General features: G+C 51.4%; 1 protein-coding gene across 5 annotated transcripts in view; it reads right to left on the bottom strand.

Annotated features, from left to right (window-relative positions):
- The window catches only part of SPAG17 (sperm associated antigen 17), a 720,739-nt gene that overhangs the window by 236,094 nt on the left and 461,972 nt on the right, over window positions 1-22,673 (bottom strand). For all 5 annotated transcript variants that reach the window (XM_069203004.1, XM_069203006.1, XM_069203008.1 and 2 more), the window contains 3 exons: window positions 17,683-17,837; window positions 12,936-13,127; window positions 5,851-6,008 (listed from right to left, as the gene is read on the bottom strand). In XM_069203004.1, the coding sequence (XP_069059105.1) occupies window positions 5,851-6,008; window positions 12,936-13,127; window positions 17,683-17,837 (505 nt within the window). The remainder of the gene's footprint in view (window positions 1-5,850; window positions 6,009-12,935; window positions 13,128-17,682; window positions 17,838-22,673) is intronic.

The raw sequence follows: 22,673 nt of genomic DNA, 5'->3' as shown, positions 1-22,673 counted from the left end.
GAATATGGTGAAGACATATATGAGGATAAGTTGCCTTAACTTGGGGGTGAACATGTGGTACCCCTACTTATTAGTGATATTTACCTTTTTCTTATTGACAGTGTATTTGATTTTTTATTCGGAGAAATCCCACATTATAATATGTTGGTCTTGGATTATCCTGACACTACTATTTAGTGTGTTGAACAATATTGGATTGGTAAGGTATTGTGTTTTATAATGTGTATAGTATGTTGTTTGTTTTTTTTGCTTTTTGCTTTTTCCTCCCTTTTGGGGTAGCACTGTGGTTTGCATGTTTGTTGATCTAAGCAATGGGCTTAATGTGTGGTTTTGTATCTGTTACACATAAGTTCCCTCTATCTGTCTAAAGATTGTGGACATTGGCATGTGGATTCTTTGTGAGGGTAGCCTTATTCTATTCAATTTTATCTTACTATGCTTGGGGTGCACTTTCCAATATCTACCTTCCTTTGGGTTTGTGGACACAAATTTGGTGTAAATATGACGATTGAGCATATTGGTCATTACTCATGTGTGTTGTTTGTGATTTCTAGCCCTGAAGAAGTCGTGTAGGGATGTAAATTATTCCCAAAGACGAAACACGTGTTGGCTTGAATCAGAAATTGGCTTGAAACCTGGAATTCATTATTCTGTGGATTGCTGATTACTCATGCGCAATAAACTTTGGACCAGTCAAATTGTACTGAATTCATTAATCTGAAGAAATACTGGTTGCATCATGGACTGAATTGTACAACCATTGTATGTGAATTATACACCTGGTGTTCTTTATATTTCTCTTTGGGGTTACCCCATTGTGCATTTTGTTTCTTGGTCCTGTAGTCCAGGGCAGTCCTCTGAGGCTTCAGAGGTCGCTGGTCCCTGTCGGACGCGTCGCTGGAGCAGGTTTTCGAAGTTGGGGACAGGCCGGTAGGGCTGGGGCAAAATTAGTTGTTGTCTTCCTCCTTCTCTGCAGGCTTGTAGGTCAGCAGTCCTTCTTCTTTCTTCAGGTTGCAGGAATCTGATTTCCTGGGTTCTGGGTCGTCCCTAAATACTCAATGTAGGAGTGTGTTTAGGTCTGGGGGGCAGTAGCCTATGGCTACATGTCCTTGAGGGTGGCTACACCCTCTTTGTGCCTCCTCCCTGTGGGGAGAGGGGCACATCCCTATTCCTATTGGGGGAATCCTCCAAAATCAAGATGGAGGATTTCTAAAGGCAGGGGTCACCTCAGCTCAGGACACCTTAGGGGCTGTCCTGACTGGTGGGTTACTCCTCCTTGGTTTTCTCATTATCTCCCCTGGACTTGCCACCAAAAGTGGGGGCTGTGTCCAGGGGGCGGGAATATCCACTTGCTGGAGTGCCCTGGGGCATTGTAACACGAAGCCTGAGCCTTTGAGGCTCACTGCTAGGTGTTACAGTTCATGTAGGGGGGAGGTGTTAAGCATCTCCACCCAGTGAAGGCTTTGTTTCTGGCCTCAGAGAGCAAAAAGGTTCTCACCCGAGGGGGTCAGAAACTTGTCTCTCAGCAGCAGGATGGCACAGACCAGTCAGTCCTGCACTGAAGGATTGGGTCAAATACAGGGGGCATCTCTAAGATGCCCTCTGTGTGCATTTCTTTAATAAATCCAACACTGGCATCAGTGTGGGTTTATTATTCGGAGAAGTTTGATACCAAACTTCCCAGTATTCAGTGTAGCCATTATGGAGCTGTGGAGTTCGTTTTTGACAAACTCCCAGACCATATACTTATTATGGCCACACTGTACTTACAATGTCTAAGAATAGACTTAGATACTGTAGGGGCATATTGCTCATGCAGCTATGCCCTCACCTGTGGTATAGTGCACCCTGCCTTAGGGCTGTAAGGCCTGCTAGAGGGATGACTTACCTATGACACAGGCAGTATTTTGTGTGCATGGCACCCTGAGGGGGATGCCATGTCGACTTTGCCTTTTTCTCCCCACCAACACACACAATCTGCAATGGCAGTGTGCATGTGTTAGGGGAGGGTTCCTTAAGGGGGGCACAACACATGCTGCAGCCCTTAGAGAGCTTTCCTGGTCACAGGGCTCTTGGTACCACTGGTACCTTTTACAAAGGACTTATCTGTGTGCCAGGGATGTGCCAATTGTTGAGCAATGGTACATTTTTTGTGAAAGAACACTGGCACTGGGGCCTGGTTAGCAGGGTCCCAGCACACTTCTCAGTCAAGTCAGCAACAGTATCAGGCAAAAAGAGGGGGGTAACTGCAACAGGGAGACATATTCCTACAAAGATGCACTCCGATCTCAGGTTACAGTGGTGCACTCTGATCTCAGGTTACGGAGATGCACTCTTATCTCAGGTTACGGAGATGTTCTCTGATCTCAGGTTACAGAGATGCACTCCAATCTGAGGTTGCAGAGATGCACTCCAATCTGAGGTTGCAGAGATGCACTCCAATCTGAGGTTGCAGAGATGCACTCCAGTCTCAGGTTACAGAGATACACTCCAGTCTCAGGTTACAGAGATACACTCCAGTCTCAGGTTACAGAGATGCACTCCAGTCTCAGGTTACAGAGATGCACTCCGATCTCAGGTTACAGAGATGCACTCCGATCTCAGGTTACAGAGATGCACTCCGATCTCAGGTTACAGAGATGCACTCCGATCTCAGGTTACAGAGATGCACTCCGATCTCAGGTTACAGAGATGCACTCCGATCTCAGGTTAAAGAGATGCACTCCGATCTCAGGTTAAAGAGATGCACTCCGATCTCAGGTTAAAGAGATGCACTCCGATCTCAGGTTACAGAGATACACTCCAGTCTCAGGTTACAGAGATGCACTCCAGTCTCAGGTTACAGAGATGCACTTCAGTCTCAGGTTACAGAGATGCACTCCGATCTCAGGTTACAGAGATGCACTCCGATCTCAGGTTACAGAGATGCACTCCGATCTCAGGTTACAGAGATGCACTCCGATCTCAGGTTACAGAGATGCTCTCCGATCTCAGGTTACAGAGATGCACTCCGATCTCAGGTTACAGAGATGCACTCCGATCTCAGGTTAAAGAGATGCACTCCGATCTCAGGTTACAGAGATGCACTCCGATCTCAGGTTACAGAGATGCACTCCGATCTCAGGTTACAGAGATGCACTCCGATCTCAGGTTACAGAGATGCACTCCGATCTCAGGTTACAGAGATGCACTCCGATCTCAGGTTACAGAGATGCACTCCGATCTCAGGTTACAGAGATGCACTCCGATCTCAGGTTACAGAGATGCACTCCGATCTCAGGTTACAGAGATGCACTCCGATCTCAGGTTACAGAGATGCACTCCGATCTCAGGTTACAGAGATGCACTCCGATCTCAGGTTACAGAGATGCACTCCGATCTCAGGTTACAGAGATGCATTACAGAGATGCACTCCGATCTCAGGTTACAGAGATGCACTCCGATCTCAGGTTACAGAGATGCACTCCGATCTCAGGTTACAGAGATGCACTCCGATCTCAGGTTACAGAGATGCACTCCGATCTCAGGTTACAGAGATGCACTCCGATCTCAGGTTACAGAGATGCACAGAGATGCACTCCGATCTCAGGTTACAGAGATGCACTCCGATCTCAGGTTAAAGAGATGCACTCCGATCTCAGGTTAAAGAGATGCACTCCGATCTCAGGTTAAAGAGATGCACTCCGGTCTCAGGTTAAAGAGATGCACTCCGGTCTCAGGTTACGGAGATGCACTCCGGTCTCAGGTTACGGAGATGCACTCCGGTCTCAGGTTACGGAGATGCACTCCGGTCTCAAGTTACGGAGATGCACTCCGGTCTCAGGTTACGGAGATGCACTCCGGTCTCAGGTTACGGAGATGCACTCCGGTCTCAGGTTAAAGAGATGCACTCCGATCTCAGGTTAAAGAGATGCACTCCGATCTCAGGTTAAAGAGATGCACTCCGATCTCAGGTTAAAGAGATGCACTCCGATCTCAGGTTAAAGAGATGCACTCCGATGCACTCCGATCTCAGGTTAAAGAGATGCACTCCGGTCTCAGGTTAAAGAGATGCACTCCGGTCTCAGGTTACGGAGATGCACTCCGGTCTCAGGTTACGGAGATGCACTCCGGTCTCAGGTTACGGAGATGCACTCCGGTCTCAGGTTACGGAGATGCACTCCGGTCTCAGGTTACGGAGATGCACTCCGGTCTCAGGTTACGGAGATGCACTCCGATCTCAGGTTACAGGGATGCACTCCGATCTCAGGTTACAGGGATGCACTCCGATCTCAGGTCACAGGGATGCACTCCGATCTCAGGTCACAGGGATGCACTCCGATCTCAGGTCACAGGGATGCACTCCGATCTCAGGTCACAGGGATGCACTCCGATCTCAGGTCACAGGGATGCACTCCGATCTCAGGTCACAGGGATGCACTCCGATCTCAGGTCACAGGGATGCACTCCGATCTCAGGTCACAGGGATGCACTCCGATCTCAGGTCACAGGGATGCACTCCGATCTCAGGTCACAGGGATGCACTCCGATCTCATGTTACGAAGATGCACTCTAATCTTAGGCATGCCTCAGATTATGGAGATGCACTCCGGTCTCAGGTACAGACATGTCACATCACGGGTACGCCACAGATGATTAAGACTTTCAGAAGACAGAGTGCCTGTCCGAGCACACAACACCTCACACCCAGCAATAGGAGACCATTCTATTCTGAGAAGTAAATGGTCATTGCACATGGAGGTTTGATGTTCCTGGGGGTTACTCACACTGGCATGATACCCAAGTCTCCTATGAGAATGACATAAGCAAGGTCCCGGAACAGAGGATGGGCTTTTGTCCAGTTCACTAAGCTTTGGCTACTGTGGGTCCCAGATCTGTACTCTGCCCCAGCGAGGTATCTTTACTTTCAGATATAGGGTATACGGGGTACACAGCTGGTACCCTTCCTCCTGCAGTACCCATCTGGTACCCTTCCTCCTGCAGTACCCATCTGGTACCCTTCCTCCTGCAGTACACATCTGGTACCCTTCCTCCTGCAGTACCCATCTGGTACCCTTCCTCCTGCAGTACACATCTGGTACCCTTCCTCTTCTAGAAGTGATTCCTTAATGTCAATGGAGGCGAAAACAAAATACAGATCTAAGGACATGGGAGAATCACCGGATACCAACTGTGTGCTGCAGAGGACACATCTAACCACCAACCTGAGTGGTAGAGGCAAACGCATAAAGGTTATAGAGCTGGAGGTCAAATATGTGTAGCGCCTAAACCTGTGTGAACTGAAGCAAGAAAACAATCCAGTGTGGTTGAAACAGCCAGACCCGTGTGAGTGTGGAGCATGATGAAGACTTCACCATTTGGCGTGAAAGAGAAAACTAACTGAGGTGAGCAGCTTGTACGGGAACAAGGACCTGCCAGGGGTCAAGGTAGGGTAAGCCTGGGAGGTGGAAGCTCTGCACCTGGGACGGTTTCTTTACAGGTTCAAAAGGCAGTTTCTGATTGAGAAGTCAGATTTGTGAACAGAGGAACAATTTCTCTAAAAAGGAAACACTTTCAGCTGAACATGTAGCCCACAGATGAAATTTTTAGAAGGTGTCACACTTTGAACCTTAGTTCACCAAGTCCACCTTTGGGGAACTTTGCCGGTGGAATTAAAAGTTTGCACCACCTTAGTCGCCACGCATGCTTGAGTGATTGGCATTAAGGTATGAATCATGGCGCAAGGAGTTTTACTTGCCCATACATGGGCTTGTCTTTGATAATGAGTGGACCAATGGGCCTGTAGGATCTGGAAATCACATTTTACAATGTTCTCTACGTCACACGTCTATTATATGTTGCACCGTTTACCTGGGGAAGTGATTGTAGTATTTCACAGGAGAATAGATTCTTGTGACACTTAGCTGGGAGATGCCACCATCCTTGTCAAGTGTCTCTATCTCCATCTCCTCCTCTTCACCAGGTTCAGAGCCCGGAACCACAACAGACACCGCCCCATCAACCATGACCTAAGGAATGAAAAGAAAGTCCATCAGAACTGGAAGAGACTACATGGGTCCAAGGCTCGGTGCAGAGTTAATGTGATCATCAGTTTGATGCCTTCATGGAGGCTCATTCTAAATGTGTTGGAAGACGAAGCCCAGCGTCTAGTGGGAGGTTTACGCTTGAAGCACGGCCGTGGCAGGCTGGGCATTGAGACGACACTGAACCTCCTGAAACAAGGACAGATTTAGGGCCTGATTTAGAACTGCGGACGGGTTACTCTGTCACAAAGGTGACGGACAGCCCGTCCGCCGAAATATTAATCCAATAGGATATAATGGGAGTTATATTCCGGTGGACAGGATATCTGTCACGGTTGTGACGGGCCAACTCGTCTGCCAAGAACTAAATTAGGCTCTTAGATTCTAATTAATGCTCAAAGGCGCAAACCTGTAGAAGTTTCTGAGGAGAATCTTTTCAAACACAGTAGCTGGCCATGGTCAGCACAATGAAGAACATCAACCAGAGATGCATCTTCAAATGTCCTACAAATTCTTCTTGCGTGTCGCCACAAAATGACAGCAACACACAATGCGCACAGAGGGGGACACCTCTGTGGGCAACAAATCTTTCATCAGCACCTTCTAAACTTTCTGGGGTTGTGCTGGTCAGTGGAAATTCAGGATCTATATGGATTCATATGAATGGGTAGTTGCTTCAGGGCCCAAGGGCAGTCAGGGGACCCTGGGACTGAGGGTGAGCAAAGGCTACAGGGGAATCTTTGGACCTGAAGATGCTTCTTCATTCCTGACCAATGTAAATAAAGTATTTGCCACACAGTTGCCCCAAAATTAGCCTCTGATACTAACTAATCAATGCTTTGATGCAGCTGCCCTGGTTTCTTGGCAGCGCTGGTGCAAGGAAGAAGAGTTCAACGAAACCGAAGGTCCAAAAAACAGTAAAGTAACCACACAAACAAGTTCAGGGTTCCAGCAGCCAGTTCACAAAGTCCTGATGACGAGAACTCGTGGAACATAGGGCATAGTCTATGGGAGAAGAGACCAGTTAGGGGCTCAACTGGCTAGGAGAACCCTGTGTGAGATCGTGAGGTCCTACACATCAAAGCATCATTGGAAACCAATCTTTGGGGCTCTGTGCCCCTGAGATAGCTGTATTCATCAAGAAGTGCCCTCACTGGACTTGTGGGTACCTACATGTCAAAAGCTTTGGCCAGTAGGCACTGGCAGTAGGCATTTAGGGTCAGTGGCGAACTGTGACTTTAAACGTAGCTCTTTAGAACGGTGCGTGCTAGGAAGATGGTTCAAGCTTGTGGGAGAAGAGGAAACATTCTGTGTCTCTGTGTGGCTTGATGTAGGCAGATAAGGGCATTCCTCTGATCTTGGGCATGCTCAGTACACTCCTGGAACACACATCTGCAGATCCTCAACCCTGATGGGGTAAAACATCTTGGAGTGGTTGTGGCCAGCTGGGACACAAGGAACCCAGGGCTCCTCAGAGGATCCTCTTCGCAGCCTCAGCCAAAGGGACTTGCTCTTTGTCTTCTTGGTCATGGCTTGCGCCTCTTTCCCCTTTAGCTAATTTGGGGCCAGATGCATGAAAGCATTTTGCATTCGCAAATGGTGCAAATGCCCGTTTGCAAATGCAAAATGCCATTTCATAATGTGTGAAAGACATTCTGAACGCAATTTTAAGGAATCGCTAAAATAGCGATTCCTTAAAATTGCGACCCTGTTTAGAGAGTCGCAAATTGTGACTCTCTAAATAAGAAATCGCAGATAAGGATTCCTTATTTGCGATTACTTAGCACATGTAAGAAGCAATTCCTAAATGCGGTTTGGGCTTTTAGGAATCGCTATTTACCACCAGGTTCAACCTGGTGGTAACCATGTACAAATTTAAAAAATACATGTAAAATGCATTTTTAAAACTTGCATGTGTGCACCTTACATGGTGAAAAAAATAATTTTGGGGTGCAGCAGAGGGGGCCTTAGGCCCCCAGCACCCTGGGCTTTTGCATTTCCAAAATTGCGATTTCTATTTAAGAAATCGGAATTTTGGAAATGCAAAAAAAAAGCAGATATGGGCCAACAGGCCCGTAGGTGCGAATGGGGCCGGGATCGCAATTTGCGATTCGGTAATAGCATTTGCGATTTTTAAGAAATCGCTATTACCGTTTCGCAAATGTGATACATGGCATTTTGCGAGTCGGAAATAGCGATTTCTTAAAACTCGCTATTTCCGAATCGCAAAAGGCCTTCATGATACATCTGGCCCTTGGTTTTCATTTCTTTCAACTCATGGCCGCAGGCTTCTCTCTTCCTCCGGCCTGAGGAAGGGTTGCAGCATCTAAGGCCCCATTACTAGCAACACTTTTCTCTGAGCTGGTGAATGCAGAGGCATCTCCGCAAAGTCTATTCAAATAAAAGTTACTAGCCCGAGTGAGCCTAATATGGGGCACAAGTGGGAAGCCATGACCAGAGTCTAAATCTTTTTTTCTGCAGTAATCAGTAGAGCATCTACTGCTTTTGGCCTTGCAGTGATCGGAGGCCAGATTGGGGTGAACTGTTAAAGGTGTATTTTGGGCCAGATCATGCCATACCGCACCATGTCATATGTAACATGCAGCACCAGACCATACCACACCTTTACACAAAGTGGTTTTCCATATGTACAAGCCTCAACACACGTTTACTATGAGCATGCCAATGTTCTTGAGTGATTTACCGTACACTGTCGCATTTTATTGATCATTAACTATGTTGTGTTATACCAGCTTGAAGACTAGTCAAATCTTTATAGTATTTGACATTTGCTCGTATTTTATCAGCCGTTGCCGTGAGGTAGCTCCATGTGGTACAATTCAGCATTAGCGACCTGTGCTGGCGTCGGGTAGCCCGGTCTGAAGATGATACGCCAAGGCGAAGGCTTCAGAAAGTAGCAGGCTCAGTTCTTGCGGGTGCTAACCGCATCTCCAGGTCAAGGACCCTCCCGCTCCTTCCCACAAGAAGATCCTGGTACCTGCTCATTAGTAGCCATCAGTTACTTTCACTTATGTCACGTCTTTCCGCATCCATTCATTTGTATTGTCCTTTGCAACGCGGGCTGAGTCATGCGTGCCGTTTCCCTGCAAGTTGAACAATGCGTGCCTGAACCACGACTCTGCCTGGAGTCTGCCTTAACCGCGCATATGCCTTAACCGAGCCTATGCCTTAACCGCGCATATGCCTTAACCGCGCCTATGCCTTAACCAAGCCTATGCCTTAACCGCGCCTATGCCTTAACCGCGCCTATGCCTTAACCGAGCCTATGCCTTAACCGAGCCTATGCCTTAACCGAGCCTATGCCTTAACCGAGCCTATGCCTTAACCGCGCATATGCCTTAACCGCGCCTATGCCTTAACCGCGCCTATGCCTTAACCGCGCCTATGCCTTAACCGAGCCTATGCCTTAACCGAGCCTATGCCTTAACCGAGCCTATGCCTTAACCGAGCCTATGCCTTAACCAAGCCTATGCCTTAACCAAGCCTATGCCTTAACCGCGCCTATGCCTTAACCGAGCCTATGCCTTAACCGAGCCTATGCCTTAACCGAGCCTATGCCTTAACCGAGCCTATGCCTTAACCGCGCATATGCCTTAACCGAGCCTATGCCTTAACCGAGCCTATGCCTTAACCGCGCATATGCCTTAACCGCGCCTATGCCTTAACCGCGCCTATGCCTTAACCAAGCCTATGCCTTAACCGCGCCTATGCCTTAACCGCGCCTATGCCTTAACCGAGCCTATGCCTTAACCGAGCCTATGCCTTAACCGAGCCTATGCCTTAACCGCGCATATGCCTTAACCGAGCCTATGCCTTAACCGAGCCTATGCCTTAACCGCGCCTATGCCTTAACCGCGCCTATGCCTTAACCGCGCCTATGCCTTAACCGAGCCTATGCCTTAACCGCGCCTATGCCTTAACCGCGCCTATGCCTTAACCGCGCCTATGCCTTAACCGCGCCTATGCCTTAACCGCGCATATGCCTTAACCGCGCATATGCCTTAACCGTGCCTATGCCTTAACCGAGCCTATGCCTTAACCGCGCCTATGCCTTAACCGAGCCTATGCCTTAACCGAGCCTATGCCTTAACCGAGCCTATGCCTTAACCGAGCCTATGCCTTAACCGAGCCTGTCTTAACCGCGCATATGCTTAACCACGCATATGCCTTAACCACGCATATGCCTTAACCGCGCATATGCTTAACCACGCATATGCCTTAACCGCGCATATGCCTTAACCACGCCTATGCCTTAACCACGCCTATGCCTTAACCACGCCTATGCCTTAACCGAGCCTATGCCTTAACCGAGCCTATGCCTTAACCGCGCATATGCCTTAACCGCGCATATGCCTTAACCGAGCCTATGCCTTAACCGAGCCTATGCCTTAACCGCGCCTATGCCTTAACCGCGCCTATGCCTTAACCGCGCCTATGCCTTAACCGCGCATATGCCTTAACCGCGCATATGCCTTAACCGCGCCTATGCCTTAACCGCGCCTATGCCTTAACCGCGCCTATGCCTTAACCGAGCCTATGCCTTAACCGAGCCTATGCCTTAACCACGCATATGCCTTAACCGCGCATATGCCTTAACCGCGCCTATGCCTTAACCGAGCCTATGCCTTAACCGAGCCTATGCCTTAACCGAGCCTATGCCTTAACCGCGCCTATGCCTTAACCGCGCCTATGCCTTAACCGCGCCTATGCCTTAACCGCGCCTATGCCTTAACCGCGCCTATGCCTTAACCGCGCATATGCCTTAACCGAGCCTATGCCTTAACCAAGCCTATGCCTTAACCAAGCCTATGCCTTAACCGCGCATATGCCTTAACCGCGCATATGCCTTAACCAAGCCTATGCCTTAACCGCGCATATGCCTTAACCGAGCCTATGCCTTAACCGAGCCTATGCCTTAACCGAGCCTATGCCTTAACCGCGCCTATGCCTTAACCGCGCCTATGCCTTAACCGAGCCTATGCCTTAACCGAGCCTATGCCTTAACCGCGCCTATGCCTTAACCGCGCCTATGCCTTAACCGAGCCTATGCCTTAACCGCGCCTATGCCTTAACCGAGCCTATGCCTTAACCGAGCCTATGTCTTAACCGCGCATATGCTTAACCACGCATATGCCTTAACCACGCATATGCCTTAACCGCGCATATGCTTAACCACGCATATGCCTTAACCGCGCATATGCCTTAACCGCGCATATGCTTAACCACGCATATGCCTTAACCGAGCCTATGCCTTAACCGAGCCTATGCCTTAACCGAGCCTATGCCTTAACCGCGCATATGCCTTAACCGCGCATATGCCTTAACCGAGCCTATGCCTTAACCGAGCCTATGCCTTAACCGCGCCTATGCCTTAACCGCGCATATGCCTTAACCGCGCATATGCCTTAACCGCGCATATGCCTTAACCGCGCATATGCCTTAACCGCGCATATGCCTTAACCGCGCATATGCCTTAACCGTGCATATGCCTTAACCGCGCATATGCCTTAACCGCATATAAGCGGGGTTAAGGCAGAGAGTGGTCTAGATGTGTGGATGGGATGATCAGGAACAATAAGGATCGGGAGAGATAAGTGGGGCAGTGGGAGGGTTTGGTGGGGTGGGGTTTTAAGGGTGGGGTCAGTTTTAGGGTTCGGGGGAGTTTTAACGGTGGGGTCAGTTTTAAGGCTCAGGGTGGGGGAGGTCGGGTAGTTTTAAGGGCAGGGGGCAGATTTTAGGGTTGAGGGCGGGGGAAAGAGGGCAATTTTAAGGAGTGTGGGTCAGTTTTAGGGCTCAGGGCGGGTGGCTGGGGTTGGGGTGGCCTCAGGGAGGAGGGGAAGGGGTAGTTTTAAGGGCGGGTGGAATGCAGGGCTAGTGTATCAGGTGTTAGGGAGCAGGACGAGGGAATTTACCACACATATTATTTTACCAACCATGGTGTTACCACGAAATTCATTGTTAAGGCATGCGTGGTAAAGACACGTGTTTCAGACTGAGTTCTTTAGGCATGCGTGGTTCCACCTTACAACTGCACTGAGAAACACTGTATGAATCTAACAAGAAACTGTATGTATTTTAGCATTAGATGTTCCTGATGTTCGAGGGTGAAGCTCTGCTCCATTGAAACGGCCACGGCCTTGCATTATCTAACTGCATTAATAAAATGCCTTTGCATTAAATGGATGTTTGACCTTATAGGCTGTTTTGTTGTCTTCAACAAATACGACACATACATAGCATGCACGTCATGCTGTGCTATATCACACAATACCGTAACATCACAGGCCAGACCATATCATTGCCTGCACCGTACCAGACCATGCAACATACCATACGGTGGCATAACATACCATAAACCATAAACCATACCAAAGCCATCGTTACCATACTTTACCATCTACACCATACAAACTATCAGAGCACACAATCCCATAGAATACCATTAGATACCACTCAATGCCACATCACTGAAGGGCATACTATTCCATAACTTATCCATGGCATACCACACTATACTAAACCAGACCTTTACGATGAAGTACATCAGCACCAGACTCTGAGGCTCGCCTACGGGTTGTTAAGAAATATACTGTCTCATAAGGTCCTCAGTGCCTAGTACAGTTCTCTACTGAGCGCTAGTGCTCCTTTCTCCGACTGACCGGACTGTGAAAAAACCCAAGTTATATCTTTACTGTTAGGAGACACTTTTGAATTTCAAAAACACTGATTTGTATTCCTCCTGCAAGGGATCTGCACTGATACTGTCCTAAGAGTTACAGAGGGTTACCCTTGAAACAGCCGGGACAGTGAGTGAGTACATGTGGCGCTTTCCTGCTTTACTAAGTCTTCTGTCCTCTATGGTCCGCTGGGGTCACCTCGCCTCTGTCTTACCTGGAAGAGGTTTCCCTCCGAGTCCATGACCTCACAGACTACATCCGCAGTGTGTCTCATACTGTAGCATCCTGTGGGCAGCTCCTGTTGGTCATCAGGTGGTGGCACTTGGGCAGACCGGCTTGGCACAGAGAAGTAGGTGGCAGAGCCCATGTGGTCAATGGAGAGGCGCCCACAGCCCGCGGGGAACACCTGCAGGGAACAAGCAGGAGGGCAGAGGGAAAACAGATTATATGTAAGAAGGTCTTCGGTAACTGGCAGTAACTGAATAAAATCTTTCGTGAGCATCCAAAAGTGTAGCAAAGGATCATGGGTATTATGCTGCCCTCCATCAGGCAGTGCAAGAGAAAGGACTTCGCACCATCACACTGTGCAAACAAACTACCAGGGGCCTGCTGCCCGCCGGCTATGCCACACCTTTAATACTCAATTTATTACTTACACTTTTTGAAAGGGGTGGGCCATCATTATGGGCGGAAAGGCTCCGCCCCCTGCATCCTGTAAAGTAGTATGAGTGTCTGTGAGGCTGAGCAGAGGTCAGACTGACAGACAGTAACCATGTCAGAGGCAGGCGATTTACATGCTTGCATGTGGAAACCTGGACCAAGCTGTGACTGCTGAAGGTTTCACAGCCCTGTGGGCATGGCCTCATCAGCTCAGGACAGTCTTGTGAGAGCTTCCTCCCATGATGAGGGGGGGTACCACTGATAGACTCAGACCATGGCACTTCTGAAACGTTGAGGGCTGATTGTCTATCAGTGATGCCTCATCACAGAGTGCAGTGGGGTCAGCAACTCTCACTGCTGCATTCCACTTTGTGATGAATTTAGGAAGTCCTCCCCTGATTGATCAGCCCATGACAAGGTCAGCCAATGAGAGCAGGAGGGAGGTTCTTCTAGTTTTCCTTCCCTCCCCTAAAGCACCCAGCCCCTTCCAGTGCCATTTACTTTCCGTCCTACAGCCACCTGCACCTGCCGTCTCCGCCACGGCCCAGGACGTACTTGTTTGTTAATATCTGGGTGTGTGCATGCATGTATGAATGATTGTGAGTGTGGATCGGTGTGTGCTTGTGAATGGTGGGTGTGTGAATGTGTGCCCCCATGCCACCACTGCCGGCATTGTCTTCTGTCATGTGCCCGCTGTCACCGAGAACAGACATGAAAGGCGCTGCTCCCAGGCTGACATTTTCCAAGGTTAGAGTGGGACAGAAGATAGGACTTACACCAAAGTGAAAGCCCCCTACTGGCGAATCATAGAGCTAAAAAAGTGACCTACATTTTGAAATTGAAGCAGCTTTGAACTTGCAAGGACATGGCGTATGTGTGGTTTGCAAGGGACGGAAGACTGCACGGGTGTGAGCATGCTGCAGGTCACATGTTTGTGGTTATATCAGGAAAATGCACAGTAAGAAACGGACCTAGCGGGTCCACACACAGCCGACACACTGGGCTGTATACAGACCCTTCGGGCACAGCCTGGCTGCTTTGAGGGCCAGCCCACCACATCTGGAGCAGACACCCTGCCAAGTAACCCTGGAGCTGAAATGTTATGTAATGTTATGTTGATTTGTATAGCACACTAATCACCCAAGATGGGTATCCAGGCGCTTGGGCATGTGCATAGGTTTTTGGTCCCCAAGGTGCTTCTATGAAGAGCTATTTCTTCAGCTTCTTGCTGAACACAAGAATGGAAGAGAAGGCTCTGATGTATAGAGGGAGGTTGTTCCATGTCTTGGGTGCGATGTAGGAGAATGAGAGATCCTCAGTTTTTGCAGATGCGGGGAGTATGTGCGAGCGAGGCAGAGCGTAGCTGTCGGTGGGTTGATGAAAGTGTATGCAGCTGTTCAGGTATTCCGCTCCTGTGAGGAAGGGCTTTGTATGTGTGAGAGGTTGGCATTGACTGCGCTTGTGGACGTGGAGCCAGTGAAGCTTCCCGAGGTGCGGGGTGATGTGGGAGAGGTGTGGGAGGTCGGAGTCTTGCAGCGATGTTCTGGATGGTCTGGAGTCCAAACTGAACAGTAGTTTTTGTTCCTCTGGGACTTTCCAAGCCAGAGAGGGGGTCACTCTGTCATCATCAAGACTGCAGAGAAAGGTGAAGGGAGTGTGCGCCCAAACCAAGGGACGCCGACCTCCAGAACCTCAGTCTACCTGGGATTAAAGCTTCAAGCAGCCGCACAGGACATTGCCATTCTGACAGCAGCACCCAAGATGTGGGACGTGCTGCAGGAGTAGTAACGTGGGGGACATGTGGCTCTGACTCTAGAACAACAAGCACTGCAAACCCACCAGGTCTGGCCTTGATGGGGCAGCGCATGTGAACACAGCCGTTCACAGACTCTGTTTATTGCTTTTTCCATTGCTGTGAAAACAGAGCAAAGAAGGGTTGCTTTCTTTATAAAATGCATAAAGGAGACAAAGAACTCAACATGGTAAGCAGTGTCATGGACTTTAAGAAGTAAAATATCCCAGCAGCTATTCCAGTGGAAGCCCCGCCGGGAGGTGGAGTGAGAGAACAAGAGCAACATTCATCTATGTATAGCTTAAAGAGTTAGTAAGAGAAGGTCATCCAGACAGCTGCACTGTCCAGCCAGACCTACAAAGGACAGTGCTGGACTAGAAAGCATCCTGAACATCTATATTCTAAGCACCAGAGAGAAGAGATAAACCAGAAGCAAAGGGTTTGTGAGGTGCTGAAGCTGGGTTTTGAACCCCACTAATGAGGTTAGCTCTTCATGGGGTGCTGTGTCTGTAACCCACCCGCCCTCCTGCAGCAATCACAACCTCAGATACCGTGAACCTGAGCTTCTGCTCCACACGCCTCGCCACCCCGCGCACCAGAGCTCCAGGACCAAGGCTGGATGTTTGTATGCCTAGGCACACTTCACTCGATGGTGAATTACTAATGGGGTGATGTCGAGAGCAAGCCCTCCGACCTACACAGCGGCCCAACAGGCAGCGGGAGCTCTTGGGGGATCAGAGAGCTGCCAGAAGACCAGCAGACCTCTCCATCGAAGAATCCCCACCACGAAGGTCCGTCACTCAATACCGCCACACTGTAGCTGGGACATCTCGAGCCACTGTGCTGCCAGAAGTGTCTCCCCTAAAGCCACATTCTTAGATATAACGAGACCCTACTAAATATTAGAAAGAGAACACCTTCACCATCAGTGAGGAGCAATAGTTGTTTTTTAATAAATTCTTCCTGACTTTCTTCTCCTCCATTTTGTGAACTCGTGAAACTGGAAGTAGCACCAGTGGCGCACCGCAAGACAGGGGGCGAGAGGTACCGTTCAGATGTGTTACAGCAGCAAAAGTGCAAAGATGACACTCATACTTTCTTTTCCATTCTGCTAAAGATAAAAATAATACATTTACTTGTACTGTTGTAATATTTTCAGTTTCGGTTCTGGTATGATGTCACTTCCTGTTACACAGTTTGAAGGCAGTGAACAAAAATCGATACAACTGTGTAGACAAATGTTACAAGCAGTGACAGAGTCAACGGCCGCCCTGGGTGGAGATGAGTGCAGAATGGGTGCTCAGGAGGGAAGGGTGTGAACACGTGCTCGGCAGGGCGGGAAGGCAGCGTGCTTAGGAGGGAAGGCTGTGAACATGTGCTCGGCAGGGCGGGAAGGCAGCTGGCTCAGGAGGGAAGGGTGTGAACACGTGCTCGGCAGGGCGGGAAGGCAGCGTGCTTAGGAGGGAAGGGTGTGAACATGTGCTCGGCAGGGCGGGATGGCAGCTGGCTCAGGAGGGTAGGGTGTGAACACGTGCTCGGCAGGGCGGGAAGGCAGCGTGCTTAGGAGGGAAGGCTGTGAACACGTGCTCGGCAGGGCGGGAAGGCAGCATGCTCAGGAGGGAAGGGTGTGAACACGTGCTCGGCAGGGCGGGAAGGCAGCGTGCTTAGGAGGGAAGGGTGTGAACATGTGCTCGGCAGGGCGGGAAGGCAGCTGGCTCAGGAGGGAAGGGTGTGAACACGTGGTCGGCAGGGCGGGAAGGCAGCTGGCTCAGGATTGAAGGGTGTGAACACGTGCTCGGCAGGGCGGGAAGGCAGCTGGCTCAGGAGGGAAGGGTGTGAACACGTGCTCGGCAGGGCGGGAAGGCAGCGTGCTTAGGAGGGAAGGGTGTGAACACGTGCTCGGCAGGGCGGGAAGGCAGCGTGCTTAGGAGGGAAGGGTGTGAACACGTGCTCGGCAGGGCGGGAAGGCAGCGTGCTCAGGAGGGAAGGGTGTGAACACGTGCTCGGCAGGGCGGGAAGGCAGCGTGCTCAGGAGGGAAGGGTGTGAACACGTGCTCGGCAGGGCGGGAAGGCAGCGTGCTCAGGAGGGAAGGGTGTGAACACGTGCTCGGCAGGGCGGGAAGGCAGCGTGCTCAGGAGTGAAGGGTGTGAACACGTGCTCGGAAGACTGATATCCTCCACTGTTGACCTTCTTGGGTAGTAACAGGCATTGGCACACATTTCCATTCCCTGACCTCAGGTCCCTAAGACAACTATCAAACATGAGTGTCTACTTAGTGGTCAAATTTGACAAATGGTACATGGTGAGAACCAAACCAGGTGTGTCTCACTATGCAATACTGCACTGGTAAACCCTCCATCTCCACTTATCCCACCCCTCGCTAACACCTGCTACACAAACTGTATGTTCTTCAGAGTGATCACAACATACATCACTGGAGAAGACTCTCAACCAATTGGATCCAGGGTGGGCAGACATTCCGTCCACTTTCGGATGAGCGGCCCTTACCTCGTACACTCCTTGGGGTTTGGCCAGGACAGCTGTCCGATCTCCAAGGGCAACATAGCAGCTGTTCTCCTCACAGTTCACAATCACGGTCGCAAAGTCCTGGTTCTCCACTCGTATAAACTTTCCATGCCGTGTTATGGTCTGAGGTTTTTCACCTGAGGAAGAAGGCGAGTTAGAAGAGATTCGGGCACCAGCAGACCTCAAGGAACTTCCACTACTGGATTTCTGAGCCACATTTACAAAGCATAGTGAAATGACAAGTTAAGCACGCACTAATACAAAATCAGAAACTGCAGTTATGGGAAGAAGTGTGCTCCTTGTGGAAGAAATTACTTTCTTGAGATGCAGGAGCCTCATGCGTGAAAATAAAAAGTTGCAGCAGAAAACCTTCCTGAAAGCTACCTTTCTAAGGGATTCCAAAAAGTGCTGATTCATGGGCCTCCTTCAAAGTCTATATGTCAGGAATGGACTAGGGGGCCTCCAGTACCAGTCATGTTAACCCTAGAAAAGCCTCAATGGGATTGGCGAACCAGCTATCATCACCAAATGTCACTGACATTTACGTTCAATCATTGTTCCCTACCATTACAACTGATGTCAGGAGTGGTCGGTCTGCTCCATCACACTGAATGTGGGCAGGCTGTGTACATGAGAGAGAGCTATGCCTCGAGGCAGGAGTCAGGGCCTTCGTGGGCGCCCTAATGACCTGGGATGGTGATGTTATCTAGGGTTCCATGCATTTCTAAACACAAAGCTTGTGTCCCTCCTCTCTGGATGTCTTGCACTATTGACTGTGAAGCACAGAACCCCACATGATTCCCTCTGTTTTGTGATGTGGTGCTTGTTCCTGATGGACCAGTGAAGTGGGAAGTCCTCAGAGGTAGATCATGAGGGATCCCTCCATGGGGTTCTGGAATATCCATCATATAAAGACTCGCTCAACAATACACATCTATTGGACTGGATTATTTTACTGATAGATTTAAAGGTCTGTGACCTCCCCCTCTTGTTGATGGTTCCACATTAATTGATTTTTTTATAAAATAGATTTTATTTAAGCATTTTCCAAGTATACAATATCTCTTTGAATACAACTGGTGGACAGTACACATTTATGGTCCAGGGTGTGCACTGATCTACATTGTGCACCTGTCAAGCTGAGATGGAAATGATTACTATAAAACAGAAAAGGAAAAGGAAACAAGGACAAAGAACTAAACGTGAGAAGTCCCCGTCCCTCCCTCCTACCCACAATGTATGCGTCTGTGTTACGTGGTGTGTATGCGAATATCAAATCGACAAAAAAAGAATGGGGGTGACAGACCCTAAAGAGTGTGAGAAACGCTATATGGATCCTTCCTAACTACGGCAGTCAGTCATCTGTGTGTAGGTTAGTGGGGGTCGCCTGCCTGTGGCCTGAGAGCCTTGGCACGGCTGCCCACGCTCCAGGGTCATCAGCCTCTTTGGTATCAGTGCGCACATGTTTCACACGGAGTTCCTCCGCCTCTGCCCATCGTGCGCATCTCTGAGCCCCGCAGTATGTTTAGGATGCTCCGAGGAAAGCGGCGTTCACCAGCGTCAACCAAAGGAGGATACATGTCCTGCTAAGCTTTCCCCGGGAGCAGCGATGAGGCCCGATATCAGGTGCAGTGCTGAGAGCTGCGGGGGCACCTGGAGGCCCCACTGATGTGTGGGAGTGCCCCCCAGTACGGGACAGCTGCGCACAATCCCATGTCATGTGTATGCAGCGAGGGAGGCATCTGGAGGGGTGATATATATTGCAGGTCATGACGTTGGGGTGAGGTATGTCTGATGTATAACATTATATTGTGTTAGCTTGAAACATGCACCGGAGCTGGCTAAGCGCCCCCCTCCAAGTGTGTCTCAGGGGACCTGGAGTCGCCTCCCAGCGAGCCTGGACCTCCAGGGGACCCCAGGCCGGTCAGCGCGCAATGCGCCATATACATGGGCAACAAGACGCTGACCTCCTGCTGGAGAGTGGACAGCGTGACAGAGGTTAGGGGAGCAAGTGATACAAGTAGGCAAAGCCCCCTCGTCATCGCGTTAATGTTGCTATATTAAAGGAGTTGTCCCTGTCCTAAGTGGTGAACGCATCTCTCATTGGGGTGAAACGCCCCCCCGGGTACAGACCCCTCTCTCACTGGGGTGAAACGGCCCCCCGGGTGCAGACCCCTCTCCCACTGGGGTGAAAGGCCCCCCGGGTAGAGATAGACGGCCCCCCGGGTACAGACCCCTCTCTCACTGGGGTGAAACGGCCCCCCGGGTACAGACCCCTCTCTCACTGGGGTGAAACGGCCCCCCGGGTACAGACCCCTCTCTCACTGGGGTGAAACGGCCCCCCGGGTACAGACCCCTCTCTCACTGGGGTGAAACGGCCCCCCGGGTGCAGACCCCTCTCACACTGGGGTGAAACGGCCCCCCGGGTACAGATCCCTCTCTCACTGGGGTGAAACGGCCCCCCGGGTACAGATCCCCCTCTCACTGGGGTGAAACGGCCCTTCGGGTACAGATCCCCCTCTCATTGGGGTGAAACGGCCCCCCGGGTACAGGTCCCTCTCTCACTGGGGTGAAACGGCCCCCCGGGTGCAGACCCCTCTCTCACTGGGGTGAAACGGCCCCCCGGGTACAGATCCCTCTCTCACTGGGGTGAAACGGCCCCCCGGGTACAGATCCCCCTCTCACTGGGGTGAAACGGCCCTTCGGGTACAGATCCCCCTCTCATTGGGGTGAAACGGCCCCCCGGGTACAGGTCCCTCTCTCACTGGGGTGAAACGGCCCCCCGGGTACAGATCCCTCTCTCACTGGGGTGAAACGGCCCCCCGGGTACAGATCCCCCTCTCACTGGGGTGAAACGGCCCTTCGGGTACAGATCCCCCTCTCATTGGGGTGAAACGGCCCCCCGGGTACAGGTCCCTCTCTCACTGGGGTGAAACGGCCCCCCGGGTACAGATCCCTCTCTCACTGGGGTGAAACGGCCCCCCGGGTACAGACCCCTCTCACTGGGGTGAAACGGCCCCCCGGGTACAGATCCCCCTCTCACTGGGGTGAAACGGCCCTTCGGGTGCAGACCCCTCTCTCATTGGGGTGAAACGGCCCCCCGGGTGCAGACCCCTCTCTCATTGGGGTGAAACGGCCCTTCGGGTGCAGACCCCTCTCTCACTGGGGTGAAAGGCCCCCCGGGTACAGATCCCCCTCTCTCATTGGAGTGAAACGGCCCCCCGGGTACAGACCCCTCTCCCACTGGGGTGAAAGGCCCCCCGGGTAGAGATCCCTCTCTCACTGGGGTGAAACGGCCCCCCGGGTACAGACCCCTTTCACTGGGGTGAAACGGCCCCCCGGGTACAGGTCCCTCTCTCACTGGGGTGAAACGGCCCCCCGGGTACAGGTCCCCCTCTCACTGGGGTGAAAGGCCCCCCGGGTAGAGATCCCTCTCTCACTGGGGTGAAACGGCCCCCCGGGTACAGACCCCTCTCACTGGGGTGAAAGGCCCCCCGGGTACAGATCCCCCTCTCTCATTGGAGTGAAACGGCCCCCCGGGTACAGACCCCTCTCCCACTGGGGTGAAACGGCCCCCCGGGTACAGATCCCCCTCTCACTGGGGTGAAACGGCCCCCCGGGTACAGATCCCTCTCTCACTGGGGTGAAAGGCCCCCCGGGTGGAGATCCCTCTCTCATTGGGGTGAAACGGCCCCCCGGGTACAGATCCCCCTCTCACTGGGGTGAAACGGCCCTTCGGGTGCAGACCCCTCTCTCATTGGGGTGAAACAGCCCCCCGGGTGCAGACCCCTCTCTCATTGGAGTGAAACGGCCCCCCGGGTACAGACCCCTCTCCCACTGGGGTGAAAGGCCCCCCGGGTAGAGATCCCTCTCTCACTGGGGTGAAACGGCCCCCCGGGTGCAGACCCCTCTCTCACTGGGGTGAAACGGCCCTTCGGGTACAGATCCCCCTCTCATTGGGGTGAAACGGCCCCCCGGGTACAGACCCCTCTCATTGGGGTGAAACGGCCCCCCGGGTACAGACCTCTCTCACTGGGGTGAAACGGCCCTTCGGGTACAGATCCCCCTCTCACTGGGGTGAAAGGCCCCCCGGGTACAGACCCCCCAGGGTAGCTCAGTCGCCCATCCTCCACCGATGCACACACAGACCCTGCAATGTGGCGGGCGGCTGTAGAGGGCAGATGGGCACATCTGGGGCGAGCGGATACCTCTGGTGACATAAACCCTCCACTCGGGTATCAACCAAGGGGTGTTTGGTGGGAGTCCAGATGCGCGAACCGCTCAGTGGGGGCTTCTCCCCGGAACCCTCTGGGGGGAGCCAATGCACCCCATGTTGTAGATGTGCTGCCGATCAGTCCAGTTCTGTATTCGGTACTTCCGGTCGCCCCTTCTCCCAGGTACGTCGAAGGGTCGGTAGGCTGACCCAGTGCCGCTTGCCGGCCCCTATCACATCGATGATGATGCTGTCAATGTTCTTACAGTATTGCTTCGGTATCGTATACAATGAGTTTTGTGAGGTGTACAAAGACCAGGGAGCATGATCATCTTTGTGATAGCAAGTCTGCCCTTAGGAGATAAAGAAGCGCACAGCAGCATCTCAGGGAGGCCAAGAGCCCTGAAATTACCCCCCCCCCCCCATATTACTTTCATGAAAGGATTGCACGGGGGGGGGGGGGTCAGGTGGATACCCAGGTATCGCACGTCAGGGGTATCCCAGGGAATCACTGGTTGAGGGAGAGTCTTGTGGGCTCAACTGGACCAGGAACCCAGAGGGTACAATCTAGATTTAGAGGGATGAACTTTCAAGGCTGAGATTCTCTCTAAATCTCGCAGCGCCAACATAAGAAGGGGCACCGATACCGACGGGTTACGAAGGTTACCAGAGCATCACTGGCATACAGGGAGACCCCATGATCGGTCTCCCTAGCCGGAATGCCCAGGGATGTAGTGTTTGACCAAAGCACTCTGCCAAT

This window comes from Pleurodeles waltl, chromosome 8 (assembly GCF_031143425.1).
Source record: "Pleurodeles waltl isolate 20211129_DDA chromosome 8, aPleWal1.hap1.20221129, whole genome shotgun sequence".
NCBI lineage: Eukaryota > Metazoa > Chordata > Amphibia > Caudata > Salamandridae > Pleurodeles > Pleurodeles waltl.
This window is presented reverse-complemented; position numbering and strand designations above follow the sequence as displayed.